This window comes from Silurus meridionalis, chromosome 6 (assembly GCF_014805685.1).
Source record: "Silurus meridionalis isolate SWU-2019-XX chromosome 6, ASM1480568v1, whole genome shotgun sequence".
Classification (NCBI taxonomy): Eukaryota; Metazoa; Chordata; class Actinopteri; order Siluriformes; family Siluridae; genus Silurus; species Silurus meridionalis.
In genome coordinates this window covers 2,542,586-2,567,206 of record NC_060889.1, presented here as the reverse complement: position 1 = coordinate 2,567,206, position 24,621 = coordinate 2,542,586, and the positions used below count along the sequence as shown (strand labels likewise).

Here is a 24,621-nt window from a genome sequence, read left to right as displayed (position 1 = left end):
TTTCTCCATTAGACAGAACTACTTAATGTATTTCCTTGGGTTTTTTTTTTACTGAAATTGAGAAATTCTGAGCTTTGCAGCTTGCTTGCAGCACTAGTTTCTACAAGGTTCTGCTCAGTCAAACATCAGGGTCTATCTGGATGCTGCCTTGTGAGTTGCTTTGGTTGTAAGATCTTTGAATTACTATATGGAATTGCTAAGTTGTACTTGTGTCTTTCACACATTACCGTTGTTAGCTTGAGGTGATCAATCTTAGGGACATGCTAGATGAAGTGGCACTGACCTTACTCCAATCTTTGTTCATACAGTTAATGCAGCCCCTTCTGTTTTCGGTGCGGTCGAGAAATCGGATCTTGCTAGACCGTAGGTTTAATTGTGAATGGTGTGTGTTTTATTCAAATATTGAATTAGGGATCATGATTTCTCCACGTGGAATGCTGTAACCATTGTCAGCTGATGGTGTCACTGTCACAAGGAGTCTGTACCAGGCTCTAAAATTATACCTGAATATTACAGAAATTATTTGGGTATATATTTCGGTTGATGTACGACATTCAAAAAAATCTTTGAGAAATTAGCCATTAATTTTCAATGGAAGACGTTAGCAAATTGGCTTGTACGGACGTGACAACATGAGTATATTGAGAACAGTTTAAAATGCACTTTATACGATATATTTTTATTTATTTTACTTCCATAAGTACTTTTGTTAATTTAATGTAAAGTTTATGAAGTTGCCTATGGGATGTAGGTGATTGTAGAAAACCACCTATGGCATGTGGGAGATGTGAATTTTCCAACCAATTGTGCTTCTTTCACACAATGTTACCACAAATTTGGAGGCACACAATTGTGTAGAATATCTTTGGAGGTAGTAGTATAATTTTTTACTTGACTTGACCCAAATCTGTTCGACCATGACAATGCCGTGGTGCACTATGGAGATTATGGTATACACGGTTTGAAGTGGAAGATCTTGAGTTTCCAACTATAGAGCTCTGACCTTGACCCATTTGAGCACCTTTGGGATGATGCTGACTGCACCCCAGGCCTCCTCAACTCACTGTCATCGGTATCTGACATTACCAACACCCTTGTGGCTCAATAAACCCAAAATCTCAAGCACAATCTAAAATCTGCTGAAACGTCTTCCCAAAAGAGTGGACGATATTATAGCAGCAAAAGGAGGACTAAAATCTGGAACTGTATTAAAAAATAATCACAGTAATCATAAGGTCAGGTTTTCACAACTTTTCTTTGTAGTGGGACAATGGGAAGGTTTTCACTGTCTATGGCATATGGTCTAATATTGACACTCCTTAGACACTTCCAGGTCCATCGACTTCCATGAAAGGTACAGGCTTTATATTGCTTTATCAACCACCAATGCATCATTGACTGTTTATGTTTATGTCTTATCACTGACCTATGGCTTGTACACCGCTCTGTTGACAATCATTGAGCTGTATAATGCGCCAATAACCATCTTTGGTTCACTTCCTACTAAATGAACTCTATGGCCAACTTGCAAACAGCACATGCCTACAGTCTTTTTATTGTTACCTGGGACTTTAACCACGTGACTCGGTAATTGGTGCAACCGAAATTCCATCAACCCGTGGTACAAATTGCTTAGATCTTTACGTGAACATTCACGGCACTCTACATTGGCTGTTCATACCGCAGCTCTGTTATTCAGACGACTCCTAAACCCCATTTAAACTGGTTCTGAAACAGTCAAGAACCTAGTCTGACACCACAGACGTGGAGGAGTATACAGCACCAGTGATCAGCCACATCAACGAGTGCATAGATGTTTTGATATCCTTCAAGTCTATCTCTGGCATCCCTGCAGTAAACAGACGGAAGACTTTGTCAAGAGTTAACCCATGGAAAGTTGCAGGTCCTGACAATACCCCTGGCTCAGGGAATGCGCTGATCAGCTTGCAGATGTCCTCACTGCTGCATCCACAAAGTCAGCAGGAGACCAGGATCTAAGCCCTCATTTCAAAACCCTACTACTAAATATATAAAATAACATCACTATACATTTAGTTGATTCAAGGCATGTATATGGTTCTGTTCACTATCTATGCAATGCAGATGGCTCTGATGACAGTTTATGGTATTTCTATGGCATGGCTTTGTCAACCACCAATTGGACATATTTGAGTCTATTGACTGTCTGTAGGATGTAAACAGCTCTATACACTGTAATCGGTATGTTTACTAGTGTTCGTACAGGGCTTCGCATTTGTACAGAATGCAATCCTTTTTACGTGCAGAAGATCCACAGTTTTCCTCAGAGTTTTCTCAGGAACATATTAATTGGTGGACCACAGGTTTGTTTATTCTCCGCCGCGCACTTTGACGCAATTTTTTTATTTTTTATTACTAAATTTGAAAACATTCAAAACAACGCCAGGGTTAGCGCAGTGTCACTGTAGCTACTAACTCCATGAAAATGCTAAAGAATCCATAGCACTAGCGTTAGCCGCAAACCAGGAAGTGATTTGTGTTTAGCTTCAAGAGTTTCTCTTTAGGGAGAAAATCCTAACAAATTCTCAAATCGAGGGAGTAAATGAATGAATCAAGGATGGAAGGAATGAAGACATTTGTTAAAGTATGCTAAAAGAAGTAAAACAGTTAGGTAGATCAGATCTTTAGAAAATGAAATATTATATGTAAAACACACACTTACAAACACATCTGTATCACCCAAATTGGGTCTAACAAATGTAAACCGTCCTGTATGTATTTATTTATATTTTTCTATTTATTTTACATATTTTATTTGTGCCAGTTTAACTGATTGCTCAATTGAATCAATATAATAAAGTGTATTGCATTAATTTTATTTATTCTATTTCTTGATATATATATATATATATATATATATATATATATATATATATATATATATATATATATATATATATATATTCTTTTTATTATTTAACCAAGCAGGCATTTTATTTAAAATTGTTTAGAAAAATGTAAACTGTTCAAATGTTGACTAATCTCAATAAAAATGAGGATACATTGCGTTAATAAAAACAACAACGAGCTATTTTGATGTTTTGCATTTCTTACCCATAACCGTACCGAAATTGAACCAAGATTTGACAGACAGACAAGACAGACGGACAGACAGACAGATAGATAGATAGATAGATAGATAGATAGATAGATAGATAGATAGATAGATAGATAGATAGATAGATTGATTGATTGATTGATTGATTGATTGATTGATTGATTATCCCAGGAGTCACAAAATCAGTCTGGTTTCATATCAGTTACATTTTACACCATGACACAAGATTCCTTTGGCTTTACAAAGAAGCAAAGAAGGCTGCATGAGGTATTAGTCAGCAGCTAATATTAGCTCAGTAGTTAGCCAGTGCATGAAAGTGACTTATATAAGTCTCTCATTTATTGGTATGGGTGTATTTTTTTGCCATTTACATTCAAGGTAATCTTCAAGGTGATCAGGAACTCAGTAGGCATTGTGATGTCATGGAAATATGGTAATGGGCTTATTATATTTCGATCCAAGCTGGACATCGTGAGGAAAGATCGGCCAAAACATTTGAAATCAGTTGTTAAGACCACCAGACAATTTTGGAGATGGCGAAGAGATAATCGGTGTTATTTATCGTCTATTTGGAGTCGTCAGGTAAACGCCCGACCGATTTTTTATTGCGGTGGAACCTCAATAGTTCGCGACTTTTGATTTGGAACCGGACTAAGAGTAACTCGCGAAAAATCCGATAGTTGGCGAGAAGTGGCTGGAAAGTTCGGAGTGACGTTTCAAAACAGGGTTTGTACTAATAAATTGCATCAAAATGTTTATTGTATTATTTAAATAAAACTTTTTGGTTACTTGCAAGAGGTCATAGAAGGTAAGAATCAAAGTTGCACTGTATATATAAATATATATATCTTTTTTATTTTATATTTGTTTTATTTAATAAACACAAGCCCTGAGGAGACTTTGGACAAATCTCGATTCATCAATGAACCCGATCACGTGAAAGAAGCGTGATAAGCGTGTGGGAGGGAAGAGGGGAGAGGGCGGGGTCGCAGTGACGTCAGGGGTCTCCCCGAACCAATCGCGGCGTCTGTTGTCGCGGCCTCTGATTCGACTGTAAATAGAGACCCGGCTGTCCGTCTCGCTCTGCTCCGGGGAACCGGGGGAAGAGAAGATGCTGAGAACCGAGAGTGAAATGTCAAACTAAGGCGAAATGGCCCGGAATTTAGGCTCTTTCCTATTAAATAACGTGCATCCTGGTTCTCATAGTGGACTCTCATCAATAGAGATTATAATACTGTAAAGATCGGCGGTTGATATTGAAGGAAAAAACCAAAACATTTTTGTTTGTTTTTAACGGAAGGGTCATTTATCTAATATCCCCGATCTCGCAGTTCATTCCGAGTGAAGGCGAGGAGAAAAGAATGCTCCAGGATGAGTCAGAGGGACACCCTGGTTCATCTGTTTGCTGGAGGGTGAGTCGCGTTTTACTAGCTAGCATAATCCGCGCCTCCATCCAGGCCTAGCAAGCTGGTTATTCCACCCTAATAACATCCAAACATTGTTTATTTTATACCAAACTATTCTTAAATATATACATAATATATGTATTTAATATGCATGTTATATACCGGACGTTTCGTTTAATGCCTCAGCTTTACCGGTCACCGTTACGCGCATGCCAACAGCATAGCGTAGGAATATATATATATATATATATATATATATATATATATATATACATATACACACACACACACACACACACACACACACACACTGTTTAGACTTGGCCGCGTTCCAAATCCCGCACTGAGCACTAAATAGGCCACTTCTTTTTATCGCCCAATGAGCTTCCCTGTAGCTCACTATGTAGTGCGTTACTGTGCGTGTTGGGACGTCGCAGAAGTTTCTAGAATATAAATGATAAAAGATTTGGGGTGGGGGCGGAAAGAAGGTTGAGAAGTCACGTGACCTTGCGTTTGTTTGTTTATTTATTTATTATTTTTTAAATAATTTATATACTACGAGATATATATACATATATATTATTAATAGAAATAAAACCGAACCTGTATTCCTATATAACTTTCTGAAAACGAACCCTGTAAAGCGCTAGCGGGCGAATATGCAAATGAAGTGAACTTTATGAGGTGATAACACCTGCCAGCCAATCAGAAGCAGGGTGTTTGACGGAGTGCTGCCCTTCGACCTTCCAGGTGACCGTTTTGACCCGGTATTTGGTTTGACCTCTTATGACGAATTTGTCGATTGCGGTTTATATCAGCATGTTTCGCTTTCGGAGTTATTGTAATGGCTAGTTATTCAGGATCGGTTGTCAGCTTTTCACAAAATCCATGTGTGATTATGAAAATGAACCCAAATAAGGTAACTGTGCACCTTTGGTTCTTGGCCCCCTAATTATTAAAGACTTTTTTTTAAAGCAGGATGAACCCTAATAGGAAAATATTTAACGTCCGCGGCTAACAGGGGACGTCTTTACGAGAGCACCCAGGCGAACACTTCCAAAGTGTTTCATTCCCAACACGAACAACATAGAGCTCAATTTGACCTTCACAGCACATGCACAGTTAGTCAGGCAACTATAAGTCGCTGACCCCGAATTCAGGAAAGGTGAAGGGGACAAAAAAAGGAAATCAGAGCTCTTTCAAGGATGCTAATGGTGAGAAAAGAAAGGGTGTCCCTTATGAGGGTTTGTCTCATAGCTAGTTTTTCAGGGTATCTATATATGAAAGTTAGGAACATGTTAGATGTATCAGCCTGGTTAAACAGAGCCAAAGGGTGTTTACGGGGAGTCCGGGTCTACTGGATCTGCAAACTGGACATTTGAAACCTCACGTCCAGCTACAAAAGGGAGCCAAACAGGTCAAGCGAAACAGTCTGACGGCGTGATAACCGTTTTGCATTCACGTCACGTTAAACGTGCGTAATCGGTAACGCATTGGAAACGATTCGGCGGTGCCCGGTTAAAGTGAAATAGAAGTCTTTTTTCATTGTTTATCTCCTTGTAAGATGGAGGTTTGAGCAGGAGGACTTTTTTCCCGTTCACTTGCAATGGACACCTTGACAAAACTCGTGTACGGTCCTTTTAATCAAAGATCAATGTTTCAACAAAAATGGGGAGTTGTTGGCACGTATCCCAGACCCGTCCAACAAAATCGGCACGGATCATTATTTCCCACAGAGGAGGAAGTGCAGTAATCTAAGCTTCTGCAAACTCAAAATGAAAACATGCACCGGTTGCGCTGACTTTATATTTCAGCAGCTTTGTTTTGAAGACGACAGCCACCCCGCCCCCCCGACGTCCTGTATGTATGCGATCATGTTTCCACACACAGCCGTCAGCAAGCAAGCGAGCGCGTAATCTACAGCGTTGACATGCAGGAAGAAAGTAGGCCGAAGGTCACCGTGTACGCCTGTATTGTGGGCCGGCCCGCGAAAACAGCCGGAGCAGAAATAGTCTCTCAGCTCAGAGAGAGACACAGGGACTTGTGTGTAATCCCCACGTCGACTTTTTTCACGCTAGATTCCAGGTAAATACCTGCGGGGGGTCTCGACAACCTCAAGGTTTTGCAGATAAACACAAGAAACAATCTGATCAGATTCCAACTCAAGTTAGTAATAAATAGATTAACATTATGGGGGGAGTCACATGCATGGGGTTGTTTACTTTTTTGTTAATCTGTGTGTGAAGGCAATTTTATTCCATACCCCTCAGACCTATTAGTTCTTGATGAGATCTTTTTTTTTGCACACCTTTCCTCAAGACTTCTTTGATAGGATTTAGACCTGGTTTGATCTTCTCCACAAGCCATTTCTTCATCAATTTGTTATTGTGCTGAAAGCTGTCTAACAGCGGCCTACAGGGTTTGTGGCACATTGATTGGTATTTGAAGCTGTCCATGACTTTCACTAGATCTCCTTAGTCCTCAGCTAAAGGGAAGCAGGTCTATAGCATGGACCTGCCACTACCTTGCGTCACTCTAGGTAATATATTGTCTAGATTTTGACTTATCCACATAAACCAGGGGTATTTTCCATGAGGGCCACATCATTTTTCCTTTAATGGGCCCTGGTCGGTCTGTACCAGAAAATGACATGGCTGCAAAGTAACTACCAGCATTATTGTGAGATTTTATAATAATTTTAAATGTATTTATTACGCCTCCTAATGCTAAAGTAGTTTATTTTGCAGAGCATTGCTTTTTAGGAGACCTATTAAAAGAGCATTTTTACCATCATAATGAAATATTTTCCATCTTCATTTTTAATTGAAATTAAAACATTTACTTACTTATGCCTATGATTGGTGGGTGAAATCTAAAAAATAATTACGCCACATTAATAACTAGAGTTCGATCGTTAAAAAAACATGATGTAAAGTAGTACTGAACTTTATTACAAAAATAAAAAACAGTACCGAATCAAGAAAATGTGTTAAAGAAACTAATTATGAATTTATTCATTAACAAATATAATTGTCTAATTGATAAATTATAAACATATAGCACTCTCCGTGCAGCGCGCCTTCTCTCGCGTAAAAAACACGTGGCGTTATGGATTAGCCTCTAGAGGCCGCTCTCGTAATGGCAGAAATTTTAGTTTGAAAACCAAACTTTATCATCAAATACAGACGATATGAGTGAAACATATTTAAAATAAAGAAGGCTAGAGGGCCATTTCAAATGTGGGAATAGGCTGTATTCAGGCCGCAGTTTGGGGACCCCTGTTATAGAGGAAGTGGCAATTACTTGATATCCCTGGCGCTTGTCGTTGTAGATTTCCATTATCAACAAAAAGGCCCCAATGTTAATTTCATCCTCAAAGTTTCATCCTCTACAACGAGTGTTTGTTTCCTTTAACCTTTGTACCGGCACCAAACATGCACATGCTGTCCAGTTATCCTCGCCATGAACTCGACGCACCTGATCCGTGACCCATTTCTCAAATGGCGCCAGGACATGACTCGATGCATGTGCAACTTGAGAATGATGCCTTTGGCCTAGTTCACAACGTATATACGGATATCTGTGTAAGGACAAGGCGGGAAAATAATGGCGCAAAAAATACGCTACTGAGCACTTGAGGTGGTTAAGGGCCTCGCTCAAGAGCCCAGCAGTGGCAGCTTGGTGGAGCTTGGATTTAAACTCCTGACCTTTTGCTTATGACATCCGCTGAGCTACCAATTTCTCTCAATAAGAAGAGCGTAGCCTTTCTTACAAAACTGTAACAATCCAGTTCCTTTTCTTCTCCAGTTGTGGGGGCACAGTTGGCGCCATCTTGACGTGTCCGCTGGAGGTTGTGAAGACGAGGTTGCAGTCGTCCTCGGTGACTCTCTACATCTCCGAGGTGCAACTGAGCTCCATGGACGGGGCCAGTGTCGCCCGCATGTCCCCTCCCGGACCCCTGCACTGCCTTAAGTAAGTGACGCATCCCAGAGTTTGCAGTTTCTTGTCGTCGTTTTTTTTTTTTTCCCCTTCTAATTTCCTTCAATTCAATTGTAGATTTTGAAAGAGGTTTTCTCGATTGTTTTGTTTCTTTTCTTTTCTGTCACTTGAATAATTGAGGGAGGGGTTGAGATACATTCAGGTCGGATCACATCTTGGAAATCTGGTATTTATGGGGTAAAATCAAATCAGACCGTTCAGACGATCGTAGCATCACCGCTTTTAGTCTTCAAACTGTTACAAAAATTGGAGGGACATAATCGTATAGGACGTCTTTTGGATGCGGCATGAAAATGTCCTTTCACTTGAACTAGGGTACCCAAGCCAATCCCTGTCAATTCCCTTAAATTCCCCAGTAAGTTTTCATCCAGTTCCCATGGAAAGTTTCCTGGAAATTTACCAGACATTTGCCACCCCTTTGCAACCCTAGTCAGGTGAGTTGGGAATTCTCAACTTAAAAAAATAAAAATAATAAAAAACTCAAATCCATCCTAGAAAACTCTAAATATTTACAGCATTCGATTTAACATTTAAATCGTGTAAAAAAAAAAAAAAAAAAGCTTGCTGTAGTAGTGTGGACTGACTGACTGACTTATTTATTTATTTTTTATTTTTTGGCAGATGTCTTGTTTTTATACCACTGTACATAGTAAGTGGACAGGATGTTCTCTGTGCCCTTTGCCACAGTTCCATGGGAGATAAATGCCAGCCCTAGTTTTTTCCTTTGCTGCCATTGCCAGCAGGTGATCAACATAATAGGAGGCAAAGCATCAAATAATATTTTAGTTGTTTAGAATTGTACAAAATTGTTTTACACTTAGACCAATCCGGACACGTTCGAAGACGTAAAGTAACACAATTCGACCCGTGTCATTTCCGGCCGGAGTTTATTTACTCTCTGTCCCTTTAAAGCGCCTAAAATTTCGTTGTTGGTTTTTTTTTCCAGTTTTGTTGCAGTTTGTTGCAGTTGCTCTGCATTGAATGCTGTCAGGTGTCGATTCGTATAAGCTACAGGCCAGTAGCTACAACCTTTCCATCAATTATTTGTTAATATAACAGCATGCATCAGAGATTCTGACGCTAACATACATCAGAAATCGTCATATCATATCAAAATCGACATATCTAATTCAAAAGCGATCTATCTTTTGTTCACCTTCCTCCTGAATTCTTTCTCTCATTCGATCTCTCTCACGCCGGTTAGAGGAATACAGTTTCTTTTCTCTTTTTAACATTGCTAAACCAACACGCCGTTTTTAGCCTCTAAAGGAACGCGATCCGAACCCATGCTATTACGCCTGAGGGGGAAAAAAAAGGAAAGAAAGAAACACAATAGGAAAAGTGGGTCATCATATAATTACAGCCTTAAACGTGTCTGAAACAAAGTCCCAAAGGCTGGAACACTGTTAGCTTATCGGAACGTTCTGATCAGCCAAAGGAAAGAAAATGCACTCTTTTTCTGCACCGTTACTGGCTGCAAGACGTTCAGATGGTTCGCTTTGAGAATGTGAAGGCGAACAATGGACTTGTTGGCTTTGTTCAGTCTTTATTTGGAATAACATGTCGCATATACATTTCAGTGACTTTTCTTACCTCATACATTTTACCTAGCTTGTTAGCAAATGTGTCAGAGCACAGTGTCAGCCATGATACAACACCCCTGGAGTAGGGTTTGCTTAAGTGCCCAGCAGTGGCAGCTTGGTAGCCCTGAGGCTTGAACCCCCAACCTTCCAATCAGTAGCCCAAAGCCTTAACCATTGAGCTAGCTTTAACCCAAATTAAGAAGGTGTTTTAGACCCTGAAACCTGAAGTAACTAAAGACCTGAGCAACTCAAGAACTTTGAGGATGTATTCACACGGTAATTGATGTCAACAGTCTACTGCAATGACTCAGGACCACCGGTTGCATAAATAGTTCTGCATTTAAGCCCCTATTACTATACACCTCAACAATGGAACTACAATGAACAGACATTCGGTGCCACCCAGATAAGAATGGGTTCCCTTTTGAGCCTCTCAAAGGAAAGGTGTGCCTGTTGTAAATGTAAATCTCCTTGTTTTTCTTTCCTCAGGTTGATTTTAGAGAGAGAAGGTCCTCGATCACTTTTCCGTGGCCTTGGACCTAACCTGGTTGGGGTGGCTCCATCCAGGTATGACTTTCTTTGTTGTTATTTAGATTTAATATCCGTTTGATAAATGTTTCCGAAAAGGTTGAACATTGATGTCTGCTGATACAGATCAAAATCTCTTATTTATTCATAGCCAGTTGCTTTAATAGGAACTGGGAATGCAGCCAGTAGCCTTTGAATAGTACTGTGTGTTAGCACGCCAGGATTAGCACACAGTGGAGTGTGCGTTGAGTTGGCTTGATGCATCGGGTCATCAAACCACCAAATTCGTGTTCGTTCGGGTTTTCACCCGATGGAAGCTATAAACCGCCATTCTTAAACTTGTTTCTCTTCAAAGTTGGATCCTGGTTCGTTCCTAACTTCAAGGCATTTAGGTTTAACCTCCAGGGATAACAACATCATGTTCGTCAAGGCTACCGGTTATCAACGCTGCGTCGACCAAAACAAAAATTAACACATTCTGTTTAAAATGAGCTAGAAATAAAACAAATAATCGCAAAGGCGTCACCGGGAAAACATTCCTCTCGTCAATACCAGATTTTCATTCATGTTCAATCAACTTTCTTTTTTTATTATTATTTTTTGGTAAACTAGCATACACAGGTCACAACGTTACCTTCTATGTCAATTTTTGTCTTTGAGCTTTCATGAAGGGACAGTTTTTGTGCAACTTAAGTACTGATCTTAATTCGTTAATTTCTCAGAGTTTTTATAACCAATTTTTTTCAATTTCTTAGATTAGTTATTTCAGCCCCATATGTTTGATGCGGCAGAAAATTAACTTTGAAATGCTGATGTTGATGTTTGATGCGAGGTTGATGTTTCTATGCAACAAACGAGGTCAAAGGCAAAGAATTGGACAACGAATGAGTGCCAGAATGTTTTGTGGACAGATGAATCCAAATGTGACATTTTCGAGCCCTGACAGAAGTAAATATATAAAACAGAACAGGAGAGATGATGTCAGCAGATTGCCCTCACTCCCACAGTCACACAATGGAGGTGAAAGCTAAATGGTTTGGGGGTTGTTTTGGAGCAGGGTTCCAACTAACGAAGAACATCTTTGGCAAGTTTTACTAGAGGCAAGGCAAATGATTTCAGCTGAATTTTTGGATAAACAAATCATCCGGATTTCAAGAACGTGTAAAGATGTTCTTCATGCTAAGGGGAGGATTTTTTTCAATGGAAATGGAAAGTGTAGCATCTGTATCTAGTTTGTTGCATAAAAACAATCTAGAAAGTCTATATGCAAATTTTAAACCATCAGCCCACGTTAAGCGATAAGTTGACGCGTTCGTCTAGAGCCAGTATTGTAAAAACTGAAAAAAATGTATTTTGTTCAGGTATCGCAGATGAACGAGTCCACATTCTCTATGTGCAAGATGGAAAAAATGACAACCAAAAACATTTCATGTCTTTTGGGTTTGTTGCTTTTCCTTACCTCAGGGGGTGTTTTTATTTTTTTGACAAGCGAGGCCACGTTCTTGTCTTACATATGTTTCTCATTTTTGCACAGAAGAATACTAAAGGGGAAGAAGGAATACTTGATATGACTAAAGCTTCATCACTTATTCATACCCACTCACACATTCAACATTAGACTTTTAATAAACCATGACACATGATCACCTCGCGGATGGTTCGAGAGTTCTAGCAAGGGTGTCCTTGTGGCGTAAAGGGGTACTGCAGATCAAAGCATTAGTAATGGTGGAAAAAAAAAAAAAGATGATTAGTTGACAGGGTGACCAGCAAGTATTGTGTCACGGATGTTTGTTTTATTTCTTTTTTTTTTTTACCTATTGGATGCAACAACCAGAAAGAAGAGCAAAAAGTATGCTTACTAATGTAACAAAAGCCAAATTGCTTCTTGTTGGCATGAGATCGGCTTGCTAGCTCGCCGTAATATTGCGTCCTTCAAGGTAACGTTTTTGCGTGTTTTACAGTGCAGTATTTTTGCCTCGTCAGTGTGGGGACAATCATTTTTGCAGACTATTTAGACACAATAAAATGACCTTAAGTCAGGAGAATACCATGACCTCTGATAAGTGCAGAACACAACAAACAGCATGTGGGAAACACAAGCAAAGAGTTTAATTGAGTGAGGAATAATTCAGTTTTCTACCCCTATTGATATCCTCAGCAGAAACTGACATTTAAACCCCTTTGTACCACCAAAACAGCACTGACCTACCAAGGTCTGGATGGCACAAGACCTCTAAAGGTATTCTGTGGTATCTGGCATCATGACTTTAGCAGCAGATTCTTTTGAAAGTCGGGCCTCTGTGGATCGGACTTGTTTGTTTCCAGAACACTCCCATCAGATTGAGACCTGGAAAACTTTACAGCCAAGTCACACCCTGAGGCCCTTTTGCACAATTTAGGTGATTTTGGCATGCATGAAAGGGGGCACTCTGACCTTTCTATCATAGCCAGCATGAGCTTTTTCAGCCATTTAGCAGTCCAGCAGTTCTTCTGGGGGCTCATCGCTGTGGGCAGTTCTTTGCTCCTCACATGCTTTCGTGAGCCTTGGGTAACAATGACCCTGTCGCCGGTTTACTGGTCATGCTTCCTTGTAGCAATTTTGGTATGAACCATGCACTGCATACCAGGAATCCCCCTCAAAAGAACTGGTGTTTTGGAGATGATAGCCATCACAATTTGGCCCTTGCCTCCTTGCCCAGATCCTTGCCCATTGTGCTTGCCCATTGTGCTTCCTTTCAACAAACCGACTGGGCAAATGGACTGTTCACTTGCTGCCTAAAACATCCCACTCCTGGACCTTGATATTCACAATAGAAAACACAGATTGATGTACGAAAGTTGATGCACAAGTACACTAGCACACTTCTGCTAGATTTGAATTTCAGTTGTGTCGAATCTTCCATCTCTTTCCATACAGAGCAATCTACTTTGCAGCCTACTCAACGACCAAAGAGAAGCTAAATGGTGTATTCGAACCTGACTCCACGCAAGTGCACATGGTCTCCGCCGGCCTCGCTGGTAAGATTCACGCATTTCTTCCTAGTTCTTGGTTGCATTTCTTGTTTTTTTTTCTTTTGTTTTTTTCATTTGGTTGTTGTTGGGTTTTCTTTAAGATAAATAATTGCACTGCTTGTTTCGTTTTGTGAGTGACATTTTGAACTAAAATGGTACTGACCTCTTTATAGTCAGATTGTATCCTCGGATATAACCAGTGTTTTGAAAATGGACATCTTTTAAATTGTCGAGTACTAGCATAAAATATTATATGTATGTAGAGATCAGCTAGCATCTTTATTTGGTGTTTCAGCGACCAGGGAATGGTTAGTTTATGGAATATGGACTAGATTTTCTTTTTGAACCTGATATTTGTTAGTACCTAGAATTTAGACCGAAAGCACAATTAATGACTTTTGAGGATCAACGCATAATTTAAAATGTTGCACAGCATGTGAAGCCAAAAATATTATACCTTTTTGTCAAAAGTAACGTCTCCAAAACCAAGCGCAAATTGGTCAGCTCGATGAATCAGCACCAATGACAAACAATTTAAAAGTATTTATCGAAAACGAAGAAATCAACCAAAATTTATCAAGTATATAGTAGAAATTAAGTGTAGCACAGTGCTAGTATTAACTTAAATAACTTATGTCTATCGGAAATATTTCTTTCGACATAGTCTTCTTCTATTTACAGGAAACTTATCGCTAATGAAAGTTGTAATGCCACATGAAATTACAAATCAGGTCCTCAAAGTTTAGGTTGTGCTTTCCTTTCCTACATTTTTCCCCCCACTTTTTTTGTTTTCTTTTTCTACCTTTCGAGGGCTGGAGGACAAAAATCATTACATACCAGTGTGCTATTAAACAGTCTGGCTTCACACGCTGTCTGTGCTGTGTGTAATAGCGGCCGCTAGCAGGGTGCTACGCTAACATGTAGGTTGCCATGCGCGGTGGGCAGCGGTCCTCGCGGGCGATGCGGGCGGAATCAGGACGCCTCAGGTAGTCACTTCTCATCTCATTGGTATGATCATGATTCTCCTAATGATGATGAATATGATGATGCTAGTTATATAGTCTTTGCTGTAGCCACTCTAGCTAGCTTGTAGCTATGTTTTCTTGTTGTTCTTTGTAACCTCTTTGTGATTGTAAAGGTAAACGGAGGGGCAGATAAAAGTTTTTAGACACCTTCTTAAATCTAGTCAGTAAATGCTAACCTTGTCATTATACAATTTTTTTTAAACACATTATTTAAGTATTGCATGTACATTTATGGCATTTGGCAGATGCCCTTATCCAGACATACATACAGTTATCTCATTTATACAACTGAGCAATTGAGGGGTAAGGGTCTTGCTCTTAGGCTTGCTCCCTGTATTGGAAGCTTGGGGGTACTGGGATTTGAACTTGAGACCTTCTGAACTGAAGTCCAGTATCTTAAACACTATGAGAGTAGATTCAGTAGTAGCCTTTATGTATCTTTATTTAGTTTGATTTAAACATGAATTCCGATTGGGGTTCCAAAAGGGATTTTCCAGAAACATTTCCATGGGAACTTCATTTGGGGAATTTGGGAAATATTCCAAGTTGGAAACTTACCAGGAATTTATGGAAATTCACTGGTATTTATAGGAATTAAATAGGGGTCAACAGATTCATCGGTTTTGCCCACCAATCTGCAACGATAGTTGATTGCTGGAACTATCCGCAATTGGAAAAAATTCCATACCAATAGTTTTTCCGGGTTGCGTCTGCAACGGGGTGACTGAGAAGGTCTGCCGTCATACAGTCGGCTCTAGAAGAAAATCGCTGATGCCTCGTGCTGTTTGTTAGTTCAAAGTGCATTCTCTAAAGTTAGCAGTTAAAATTCATTTAAAAATATATTGGTAAATATTGAAATAACAAAAAATCAAACAAAAAAAAATACTTCAAATGCATTTATTAGCTTCAGTTAATCTTAGAAATAAAGTTTTACTTCAAAGCATTACCATTTCTCATCAGTCCAAAGAGTCATTTTTAAATGTTTTCACAATGGCCATTTATTACAATGTTTGTAATTAAGTTCAGTAATATATTACAGTGTAAAGTTTTTGTTTTAGTTTTTTTATCCAGTGTCCATTTTAAAAATTAGCGTATGATTAATCGGTTATCGACAAGTACGATCCAACCTCGGTAAAATCCAATCGGTCGACCTCTACTGGAGACTCCTTACCAAAACAAGTATAAAAAAGAGTCACATTTTGGCCAGATCCGATCTTGATCGTAGCTTTTCCCGTGATCTACACAACATAAACAAACGATACGGCTTTCGGCGTAACGATATTTCACTTTACGCAAAGTTTATCTCAGCGTCGCGGTTAGAAACTTTCCAGATTAAATCTCTCGCCATGTCAACACATTTGGACTCCGATCAGATAACCAGGCCCATGTTTCCAAAGGAAATGTAGGTCACGCCGGGCTTTCTTTCTTTGCGCGAATACAAACCACGTTACCTTATACCTCATATCACGTACCATATCCGCGTAGCATATAATACGTAATTACTATAGAAACCATATTGCACTTGAAAGAGCGTATTAATGTAAATAAAAGCGCTGAGTTTATTCGGAATTGTATTGTTTTTCGATGGACTGAAAATGCTCTCGTATTTGGAGTATGAGCCAAATAATGCTAGCTATCGAGTTACACATGCTGCCCGATGGCTAAATTTAACCGCTGGAGCACCCTCGGGCAATCCGTGGCTTAGAACAGTAAAGAACAAAAAAAAAACGACTAAAGAGACGGGTTACGATTTAAATATAGGCTGTTGCTCAGTTCTGTCCAGACTATTGATAGTCACAATAGGAATTTTAGACATACGAGATGTTTTCAAAAGTGCGATTGTTCGTTTTTTAAATACTCAGTTATTAATAAGATTGGATAGGATTAATTAATAGGACCCTATAAACAAACCTTGGCAAGGAAAAACTCCCTGAGATGGTATGTGGAAGAAAGCTTGCAAGGAACAATACCCCAAAGGCATCCCATCGTCGACTGGGTGGCACCGAATGCCCATTCATTATACTATTGTCAACGTTGAGGTAATCATAAAACTACAATTGAACTATATTCAGCTCTTTTCGAGAACTACTAGTGTAAGATAGTAGTTCTTACACCGCGCCCCCCCTTTAACGTTCAGCATTTTTTTGTGCTTCAAATTAGAACGGAAATCAGACTCGACATCATGAATCGCCAACGCAAGAAACAAATCCCGGCTCAGACAAATCCGGGACAAAGGTCTGGAAAACTTCATGAGCACCATTAAAAGACTCGCCGTCAATGCCGGTGCCTCGGACACCAAGTTACTTGACATACGCTTCACATCTACATTTACATTTTCGGCATGTGGCGGAGGGACTTTATCTTAATCCAATTTATACAACTGAGCAGCTACAGGGTTAAGGGCCATGCTTAGGGGCCCATGAGTAGCAGCTTGATGTGGTTGGGTTTTGAACTCACGACCTTCATCCATTGCCTTAACCACTAATCTATCACCTCCCCTTCATATATATATATATATATATATATATATATATATATATATATATATATATATATATATATATACTTAAAGATGTTGAAGAAAAAACAATTGAGAACTATTTTGAGCTCGGATCAATCTCGGAGTAAAATCGAACCGGGTTATTTGCTTGTTCTGTTATTGTTCCAATAATTAAAATGAAAATCCTCGAAACTTTTAATCGTTCGTTCTCGAGATGTCACCCTAAACCCGATGATCTCGGGAATGCCTTCGCCCCCTAGTGTTTGCCACAAAACAATGGTGACCAAACTAACCAACATGATACTTCCACCTCCATGCTTCCCTTTGGCGAAGATCATATTCTCTAGTACGTCTGCTACAAATAAAATTAATTTTTTGTTAGATTTGTAAAAAATAAAATAAAACCCCTGATCAAGTTTATATCTGTAATTTAGTCCTTATACATATATAATGTTTAAAACTATTTCTTTCTTTTATTTATTGAATTTTATTTTACCAAACGTGGATGACAAGGTTAGCATTTGCACAATCTGTACTTGCCCTGCTTTACCTCCTTTTTTTTTTTTTTTTTTTTTGGGGTTATTTTATTGTTGTTTTTTTGGAGCCTTTGTCCCCTGTTTACTCTTTCATTCATTTATTTTCACAACCCACTTAAGGTTAATTTATTAAAATGAAGATGACGGTAATTTTGTTTTGAACCAGAGGCACCTATTTGACGTGCCATTCCAGACAAAAGAAAAAAGAGAAAACAAAGAAAAGAAGCACTGGTTTAATGATGTCCTTTTTAAAACTCAAGAGACAGCCAATCTGCCTCTTCTTTCTTTCATTTCTCCTTTCTTTCTCTCAATGTACATAAGCCGAAAGTTTTTGGAATTTCGTGTCGGGGCCGGACGGTCTAGACGGTCATGAGAGGGTGGGGGCTTATGGTGTATGCGGGTGGGGTTTGATTGATATGCTCCGCCCCTCTGCTGCTGCTGCTGCTGCTGCTGCTTGTGACTATGGTACAGAAAAGCCTGTGTCTATTTTAGGCCTGTACTCTGTGAGCCAGCCTGCTCCATCCTCCCCCCCCATATCTGCAGGCTCCGTCCTGCAGCTGTGAGGAGGAGCTTTGCCCCTCCCCGTGTGAGTACTCGACCAGAGACACACAATATCTCTCTCTTTTTCTCTCTCTATCTCTCTCTCTCTTTATCCTCCTCCTTTACCCACTTGCTCTAGGTCTCTAAATCCTATCTAGAGCCCCCTCTACTCTCCTCCTCCTCCACCCCCCCTCCCCACTACTCTAGGTCACTGATGAATCTTTCTGTAATATTTGAAGTACTGCAATAGAGCAGTGGCCTATCTGTCATTGTTTTTATCCTTTTTTTCTTATTTATTCTAGAATTATTCTAGACAGTATTTAATTTCAGTCCACGTCAAGCCGAACCTATTCCCTAATTGACAATACAATGAAGATATTTATTACTTATTACTAATCTCAAGTTATGTCTTTTTACACCTATATATACACACTATGTTTCCAAAAGTATTCTGTCACCTGGTCGGAAGTACGGCATGTGCTTTTTGAGCATCGCATTCCACATTTAGTCCCAGTTGTCCCTTCTAATTCCCTCCACTGTTCTGGGAATTCCCTCCACTCTTCAGCGTTCACATTCTTTCCAAAGGTGTTCAGTAGGGATGGAGCTCTATAGCAGGCCACTCAAGATCTTCCTCTCCAAAGCATGTAAACCAGATCTTCAAGGAGCTCACTTTGTGCACAGGGGCATTGCCATGCCGGAGCAGGTTTGGGTTCCTAAGTTCAAATTTTTATCTAAAGACTTCCTGTTCAATTGAGCACCTCCAGTTTTGTGGTAACAGTTTGGAAAAGAACCACATATAGCAGGAAAGGTCAGGTGACCCAATACTTTTGGAAATATAGTGTGTATATATATATATATATATAAGTCGGCGAAGTCTGTTCCAACGAGTTGAAGTACGAAATGGTTGCCATGTTGGTTCCTTTTCCCAAGTCTCCAACCTACCTCGCTCCAAAACGACCCCAAACCGTTAAGCCTCCATCCCGTTCTCTATCTTACAGAAGTTTTTCTTTTAGAGCCAAAAAATGCCACAATTTGACTTTTTGTTCATCGTTCAATTTATTTTTGTTTGTCGCCCAGAAGCAAAAGGAACATGCACGTGTCTCAAAATGCATAAACGACTAGGCATTCCCAAACTATTCACACACGCTCACACGTGCCCTGTCAAGTTCAGTTAATTCGTCATCCTGCTTTCTAAACCAGGTCAATCTTGAAAATTTTATTTTTAATTTTTTTGGTTACTTTTGCTAGAAATGTCCACACTGTGGCCTACTACTCAAAGATGTATTTGTGGCGAATGTGTTTCCCGATTTAAAAAAAACATGAATTAATAAAAAAATTAAAAACAAACAACAAAAAAGTATATATATATATATCACACTGAAGGCATCAAAACTATGAATTAACACATGTGGAATTATATATGGAATTATATACATAACAAAAAAGTGTGAAACAACTGAAAAATGTCATATTGTAGGTTCTTCAAAGTAGCCACCTTTTGCTTTGATTACTGCTTTGCACACTCTTGGCATTCTCTTGGTGAGCTTCAAGAGGTAGTCACCTGAAATGGTCTTCCAACAGTCTTGAAGGAGTTCCCCCGAGAGATGCTTGGCACTTGTTGGCCCTTTTGCCTTCACTCTGCGGTCCAGCTCACCCCTAAACCATCTCGATTGGGTTCAGGTCCGGTGACTGTGGAGGCCAGGTCATCTGGCGCAGCACCCCATCACTCTCCTTCTTGGTCAAATAGCCCTTGATGCCTTCAGTGTGACTCTACAATTTTCATAGTCATGAAAATAAAGAAAACTCTTTGAGAAGGTGTGTCCAAACTTTTGGTCTGTACTGTATATATAATTATATACTGGATATATAATATAATTTTTTTTTCCCTTTTGAAATAAATCTTTTACTGATATCTGCACTTAATGGCCCCCTATTTTAAAACCCTAATAAGAATAAACCCTAGAACTTTAAGTCATAAAACATCTGAAAGAAGTCCACAGTGTTGCTTAGAATTTTTTTTGCTTTTTATTTATAATTTTTTTTATTATTTATTTATTTTATTTTTAAGGACAGTAGGCCTGCTTCACTAGCCTTGCCTATGTTGTGCAACAATGTCATTTCCACGGCTGACCCGATTATCTTCTTCCCCCCCAGGGTTCACAGCGATCACGGCTACCAATCCTATCTGGCTCATAAAGACTCGCCTACAATTGGATGCCCGGTGAGCAGTTATTGAATGATAAATACGTCCTGTTTCATTGTCCCATTACCCATAAAGCCCTACTCCATTCCAGGGTTAGTATAGGGCAGTGAAAAAACTGGGGTCGTATTTCACTTTGATCAGTGCGTTGCAGTCGAGATGCACTGAAAAGCAATGCAACAAGGTAGTACATTCAAATCAGGTACTAAGGCAGTGATTGATTTAAAAAAAAAATAGGATAAATAAATAAATAGGGAAAAATAATCCCCGGTGGTTACGTTCCAAAATCGCCCGCGATATACGCAAAATCGCGATAAACGGACCCCAAAATGTTTTTTTTTTTTTCGTTTAAAACGTAAATCGTCCCACATACTTTGAACACACAGAAAACCTTTGCAAGAATATAGCGAGATAAATTTTGTCAATTCGTAGAAATACAGTACACTGTATCACATTTATAATGAGTACATGTACCGTACAGTAATAACATGCGACTTCGTTTTAGAATTATATTTTTATTAATAAATTTCATTATTTCAACATAAAACTTCATAAAAACAATTTCCTAATAGTTTTTGGTCATATTTAGTTGCACAATTGCTTACACACAGCACAAGTTTTCAACGTAAATTTGCGTAATAGTTGTCATTTGCGTGAACACTCGCCAAAATGGAGGTTTTCTGACATTATTTTGTGTGTAGAATTCAAGAAATGTCTTTTTATTTAAACCAAGCGGGCAAACTGTTGATGTGTACAAATATTAATAAACATATAAAAATACGATGTTCAGAACAAAAAAAGCTAGCAATTAAAGTGAGCAATAAATTTTTGCCTTTCTTCCCCCCTAAACGTTTCGAAATTGATTTTGAAACCGAGGTCCGTACCCCACCATGAATTTTGTGTACCGTTACACCCTTAGTATTGGAGTGGTAATGAGAAACCGAGTGACAAAAGTTCTGGAAGGAGGAATGGGTATTGCAAGAAGTTTCAAAGGCTATGTTAGTAACCAAATAAAATCTGAGCCTAATCTCCATTAGCCGTTAGTTTAAAAACGAATTAAAACTGAGGTAACGCAGGAAACGTATGGTAGCATAAAAAAGTCTGTAGCGGATACCGAAAAATTTCAAATAAAAATTTGTTCCCCCATCCAGGAACCGTGGAGAGAGGCGCATGAGCGCATTTGAGTGCGTGAGGCGCGTGTACAAAGCCGACGGGCTCCGCGGCTTCTACCGCGGCATGTCGGCCTCTTACGCGGGCATCTCCGAGACGGTCATTCATTTTGTCATCTACGAGAGCATCAAGCGTAAACTCCTCGAGTCCAAAGCGAGCGCCAACATGGACGACGAAGACGAATCGGTGAAGGACGCCTCCGACTTTGTCGGCATGATGCTGGCCGCCGCAACCTCCAAAACTTGCGCCACGTCCATCGCGTACCCACACGGTACGGCTCATGCATGTTTGCCCGTCTACAACAGCATACCGCAAACATTTCTGGCTCATCCTTCTCCCTTTTTTGCTTTTTTCCAGAGGTGATCCGTACCCGGTTGCGGGAGGAGGGCAGCAAGTACCGCTCGTTCTTCCAGACGCTGAGCGTGGTGGTCAGAGAGGAAGGATACAGAGCAATGTATCGAGGCCTCACAACCCACCTGGTCCGCCAGATCCCCAATACAGCCATCATGATGTGCACCTACGAGCTGGTAGTCTACCTGCTCAATGGCTAAAAAAAATCAAATAAAACCCGCGAAGGACAAGAAGAGGAATAGGTCGAGTGAAAAACAAGAGCGGCAGAAAAATAGCGACGGGTGAAGCAGAGAGAAATTTGTCCCTTTCACGAGACCAAATTTGGCAGCGCGATCATCTGAGATGAAGGGCAAAAGAGAGAGATAGGAAGTACAGCTTGATGGGTTACGCCACAAGAGGGTGCTGCTGGCACACGGCTGGAATGATGAAGTTCGCTTCAAACCAACCCGGATGAGAGAAGAAGGAAGGAAATCAAAGTTGGCCTGTTTCTCTTCTGAACCTGAAATGTGAAAGTCCTTAAAGGACTGTCAAATGGGGGGGGGGATGCTTGAAAACAAACAAACAAAAACTATTGGTATTTGTCATGAGTTATTTTTTTTTTACTTTGTGTGTACGTGTCTCTTTTCTCCTTTTTGAGAGGGCCATTGCCCCTTTGAAATTCTGTCTGAATGCTTCTATATGAAGCGTTGATTTATCGTAATTCCTGGCAACCTGCGACGAAACCAATTTCAAGTTCGCACCAGTGGGGGGAAAAAAGTGCCGTTTGCTCGTTTTTCAAACATTTCCCTCTAGAGGTCAGCGTTTTGACTCTGGCGCTTTGGTTTCCCCAAGTACGCACAACAAAGTTCGTGATCTTCTGATGCTTTTTTTTTTTTTTTTTGCCTACTTCAAACTGAAGTGTTGTCCATTCTGGATTTTTTTTTTTAGACATCCTTTTTTGCCCGAGTTGTTTCTGACAACTGGCTCGTCTGTTCAGACCCAAGCAATTGGCAATTAATTGAGACCTGGATTTTTGTGTGGTGGGGGAAAAAAAATCTAACAAAGCACCGTTATTTGAATATAAATATAAAAAAAACTATTGTTGTATCCAGGAGCACAAATTAGCAAGGGGGATTACATCATGTCCCGCTTTGTAGCTCCTGTCCTAGGTACCAGAAATTCAACCCCTAAACCCCCCCTCCCAAGCAGAGGCTTGGCTTTTCCAACCGTATCCAAATATATATTCATATATGCACTTTGTAGCGTTTTTCCAGGCTACACGTTCTTTATGTTTTCTGTGTTTACGACAGTTTACTATAGAACTTATACTAATAGAGTATTTACTGTATAAGCAAGACAGTGTTTTGCACCACAGTTCCTTTTCGAAGGCTGTTGTACAGATCAGTCTAGTAAACTTCTAGTGAAGGACATCCCTGTGTTTTGTGTATATAGTGTATAAAAAAAAGATATGTATGTATAATAGATATTCAGTGTTCCTATGATTTTATGCAGTCGGTTTTAAGAGGAACGAATGATTCATTGTTCCGGGTTCGTTTCAGCCTTCAGCGTGTTAAGAACCAGGGACGTTCCGTTCAATATAAAAAAAATACATATACCAAAATGACCAAAATGTGGATTAATATCAAATTCAGTTCAATTCAGCGAGCACTGAGACACTTCCTTTCCCTCGTACTCGCTTCGATGCATCCTTATTTATTTAATTTCTTTTCTTTTTTTTTCCCCACTTTTTAAAAAAATCCGTTATTTCGTCATTGAATCGACACTGCGATTCTTTAGATCCGTTTGCGAACCTTACGAACGTTCCGACTACAAAATTGAATTTAAAAAAACAAAATGAGAAAAAAAAAAAATTCAGTATTGATAAATCTAACGAGCTCAAGACGCCTCTCGCATTAGGCTTTGCTGCTGACCGAGCTGTGGTGTATTGTATTAAAGGATTATTTTTAAATCCTGGATGACAAAATTGAAATCGAATGAAATCGGCGTCGGGTCACAAAATTTACAATTGTCATCTTAAAAAAAAAAAAAAAATCACGATTGATGTAATTAATAACGTGGTACCAAAATAAAAAAAATGACTATTGATCATTAAATATTCAGAGATTTGTAAATTTTTAACAGAAATACAAATGTGTTATTATTCTAATTGATTTATGGGAACCTTTCGAATCGACTTGACATCAGATGCCCCCCAAATCCGCCCCGCCAACGTACACCACGTTTCCATGTTAAGGTTTGCTTCGTAATTCGATTGTTCAAAATCGTAATTTAAATGTTCACACAGGGTCAACACTAACTGTTCACATATCAGCATTTGATGTAATTTTTTTTGTGTGTGTGTAAAAAAGAAAAAAAAAAAAAAAGTGACGTTTGCTAGTTATGTAATATCATTTTTGTACAAAAAAGTGAATAAAAAGCACATAATTGAATCCTGGGTGAGTCTTGTGGCTTGTGTCTACTGAAGAACTTTCATATGTTTATTTTTTACATATTTGCTTTAGTAAAAACAATTTTTATATATAATTATTAGTAGATGCTACTATAATTTAATTATTTAGAAAGTGACCAATAATTTGTGACCTTTGTTAAAACGTAGATCGTATCGCAGCACTACGGAGACCGAGGCGCGTCCTGAAAGTCGCATAGTATACAGATTAACATGGCAGAGGTAGAG

The 24,621-nt window shown here is 39.4% G+C and overlaps 1 protein-coding gene across 1 annotated transcript; it reads left to right on the top strand.

Moving 5' to 3' along the window:
• Positions 1-4,120: 4,120 nt before the first annotated feature.
• On the top strand, positions 4,121-24,376 carry slc25a36a (solute carrier family 25 member 36a). The gene is made up of 7 exons (XM_046851614.1): positions 4,121-4,509; positions 8,311-8,475; positions 10,575-10,652; positions 13,531-13,631; positions 20,381-20,447; positions 21,578-21,867; positions 21,954-24,376. The coding sequence occupies exons 1-7, from the start codon at positions 4,469-4,471 to the stop codon at positions 22,145-22,147; spliced, it is 936 nt and encodes a 311-aa protein (XP_046707570.1). The 5' UTR covers positions 4,121-4,468; the 3' UTR covers positions 22,148-24,376.
• Positions 24,377-24,621: the final 245 nt, after the last annotated feature.

Coding starts and splice junctions, on each gene's coding strand:
- slc25a36a (XM_046851614.1), top strand. CDS start 4,469: ATGAGTCAGAGGGACACCCTGGTTCATCTGTTTGCTGGAGG. Junction 10,653..13,530: donor GTTGGGGTGGCTCCATCCAG/GTATGACTTTCT, acceptor CTTTCCATACAG/AGCAATCTACTTTGCAGCCT. Junction 20,448..21,577: donor CGCCTACAATTGGATGCCCG/GTGAGCAGTTAT, acceptor TCCCCCATCCAG/GAACCGTGGAGAGAGGCGCA.